We start from the raw sequence: 2,802 nt of genomic DNA, 5'->3' as shown, positions 1-2,802 counted from the left end.
GGCGGCCTCGGCGCCAGCGCGGGCAGCGTGCCGTTCACTGCCACGTTCGGGGAGTCACCAGACGCCGGTTCGGGCACCTGGGGTGACTTTGGAGGTCGGAGCCTTGGAGAGCCGGTCCTGTGCTCCGGGACGACCGGACTCTCGGGCCCAAGAGGAGGGTAGAAGAGCAGGGGGCTCCTGGACACCGTCTTCGAGGGGCTGGGCACCTGGGCGGGGGTCTGCGGTGCAGGGAGTGTCCCTCTGTCCTCCACCGGGAAATCCGTGATCAGCAGCCCGCTGGGGCTCTGGTAGGACTGGGGCCTCCTCGGCTTGCTTCGGGCCAGCAGCTGGGATGGAGGGGTCGATTTCTTCCACCACAAAGGGTTGAAGCTTTTGCTAGCGAAGTCCACTTTGCTCTCGCCGTCCATGCCCGGCCTTCAGGCGTCAGCCCCCGCGGGGGCGGGGGGAGGGGAGCAGCACCCACTAATTTTTCCTAAAGAGGAGAGAAGTTAGAGAGCATTGCCTCGGGACTCCTCACGTCTCGCAGACGCACGCACTCTGAGCTCCGGGCTCCGGGCAGAGCTGCGCGCCGCTTACTCGCCCTTTTCTCGGGCAAAACCAAGCGCCCTCCGCGCTGCGCGATTTCTGGGAGACGCTCGAGCTGCGGATCGTGCAAATCAAACCCGTCACCTCCGGATCGTCCAGCGCCCAGAGACCACCCGCAAAGAACGAGGCTGCCACCAGGTCGCCGGGCGCAGGCTGATGCACAAAACTCGGGAGGAGTTCAGCTTTCCCCAGAAACTCGCTGCGGGACGCGCCCCTCTGCCTCCATCCAGCTGCCCACCCTCTGCTCTGGCTCCCTGGCGATCTAGTTACCCAGCTCTGGGGCAGATTACCTTCTGGGATCTGGAGACCCCCACGCGACAGCTCGCCCACCGCCCGCCCGGTAGGTGGCCAGCGGAGAGCGAATTAAGGACAGAAGCCTGAGTCCAGGAAAGTGCAGGAGCGCGGATTCGGCCTGGCCCCGCCTTCAACACTGGGCCCACCCCCCTGCTTTGGGCCCGCCCCGGGCCTTCCCGCCCCAATACTGGGTCCACCCCCTGCTTTGGGCCCGCCCCCAGTGGTCCCGCCCTCAACACTAGGTCCATCCCCTGCTTTGGTCCCTCCCTCAACACTGGACCCACCCCCCTGCTTTGGACCCTTCCCGAGTGGTCCCGCCCCGAAGACTGGGCCTGCCCCAGATTGGCCCCGCCCCCTGTGGGCCCACCCAGGCTGATCACACCCCCAGCCTGGGCCCGGACCCGGCGGTGGTCCAGCTCCCCCTGGCCACGCCCACAGGTCTCCTTCACCGCGGGTGGTGGTTGTGCTTTCTGGCTCTGCTTCTCTTGAACTCGCTTCCACCTTTGGGATAAACCCACCGTGCACCTGAGATGACAGCAGAAGTCCCGCAGCTCAAGAGCTTTAGGCTGGTGGCCGAGGAGGGTGAGAGCCGCGAAGACTCTGCCTGGATCGCCGTGTGGATGGGAGCATGGCAGCCTCGGTCCCTGGGAATCTGAGGGGTGGAAGCCTCGAACGCGTGGCGGAGCTGGGTCTGGGAAATGCGTGCGCAGGAGCGCACAGCCCCGCCCTCAGCCGTGGCCCCCCGCAGCAAGCCATGAATCTTAAAACGCAAATCTGGTGGCTCCCGCTCCTGCTTGAAATACCTTAGGCTGTAGGTTTGCCTGTATGTCTGCTGGTATAGTCTATAGGTAGGTCCAACCGCTGAAGCAAAATGGGCAGTTTCCTCCTCCGTGCTTTATAATGTCTGAAAATTGCTGGAGGGTCAGCCATGAGTCGCTTCCGACTCCATGGAAGTGAGTGAGTGTATAGAGTATTTCCGGAGAGATTCACACAGTTCCCTCCCTGGAGGAAAACTTGAGTAGCTTGGGAAAGAGAGGGATACTTTTTCTTCAGTAATCTTGGACCTTGCATGCGTTATGAGTGTTACCTATTTAGGGACAGAAAATGTAATGTGTTATGAGTGTTACCTATTTAGGGACAGAAAATGTAAGTTACACACACACTCAAAATGTTTCCAACACAAAATAAAATTGAAACCCCACACCCCCCAAATCCTGCACAGCCCGCCTTATTCTTTAGGTCACGCTTCTCTCTGTGCCATCACCACTCACTGGTTTTTGGCCGCCCACATTTCAAGTTTTACAGCTTCAGAATTTCCCCTTTTGTTGGGAGTTGACCATCTGACACCAGTAAACCCTTCTCTGACCTTTCTCGAATCACTGTCTTTTATTGTCCAGTCACCTATTCTCTGCTTTTTCTGCACTTAATATTTATGGTCTGTTCTGTCGTTTTTATATTGTAAGCTGCAAGAATACAGAGTTATGTTGATTCCTTATTCCCACCCCATCCCACATTTCAGGCAGGGGACTCTGCTGGCTCTGTGGTTAAGGTTCTCATCTGTGAACCACAAGGTTAGCAGCTCAAACCTCCCAGCTCTCAGTGGGAGAAGAATGAAGGCATCCGCCTCCTCAAGGATTACAGCCTTCAAAACCCTATATGGCAGCCTTACCTGGTCTTACAGGGCCGCGACAAATAAAAATTACTCCGCTGGCAGTGACTTGAGGTGGTTTTTCATTCTAGGCACGTGGTAGGCACTTAAATATTCATTGAACCAGTGAATGAATGAATGAATGAATGAGAGGACAGTTTGAGGTCTGTAACTATCCTTTTTAGCATGTTGGCTGCCAAGTCATAGAAAATTGGATGTGCTCTGGCCAAGTTCTTGTTATGTGAAAAGAATAAGGCAAACTTGAGAAGACAAAT

General features: G+C 57.0%; 1 protein-coding gene across 1 annotated transcript in view; it reads right to left on the bottom strand.

Annotated features, from left to right (window-relative positions):
• ARHGEF26 (Rho guanine nucleotide exchange factor (GEF) 26) overlaps positions 1–407 on the bottom strand; it is a 182,163-nt gene extending 181,756 nt beyond the window's left edge. The window contains exon 1 of the mRNA XM_006902100.1: positions 32–407. Within this exon, the coding sequence (XP_006902162.1) occupies positions 32–407 (376 nt within the window). The remainder of the gene's footprint in view (positions 1–31) is intronic.
• Between the last annotated feature and the right edge of the window lie 2,395 nt (positions 408–2,802).

Source organism: Elephantulus edwardii, unplaced genomic scaffold (genome assembly GCF_000299155.1).
Source record: "Elephantulus edwardii isolate Elephantulus edwardi_28Jun2011 unplaced genomic scaffold, EleEdw1.0 scaffold00368, whole genome shotgun sequence".
Taxonomy (NCBI): domain Eukaryota; kingdom Metazoa; phylum Chordata; class Mammalia; order Macroscelidea; family Macroscelididae; genus Elephantulus; species Elephantulus edwardii.
This window is presented reverse-complemented; position numbering and strand designations above follow the sequence as displayed.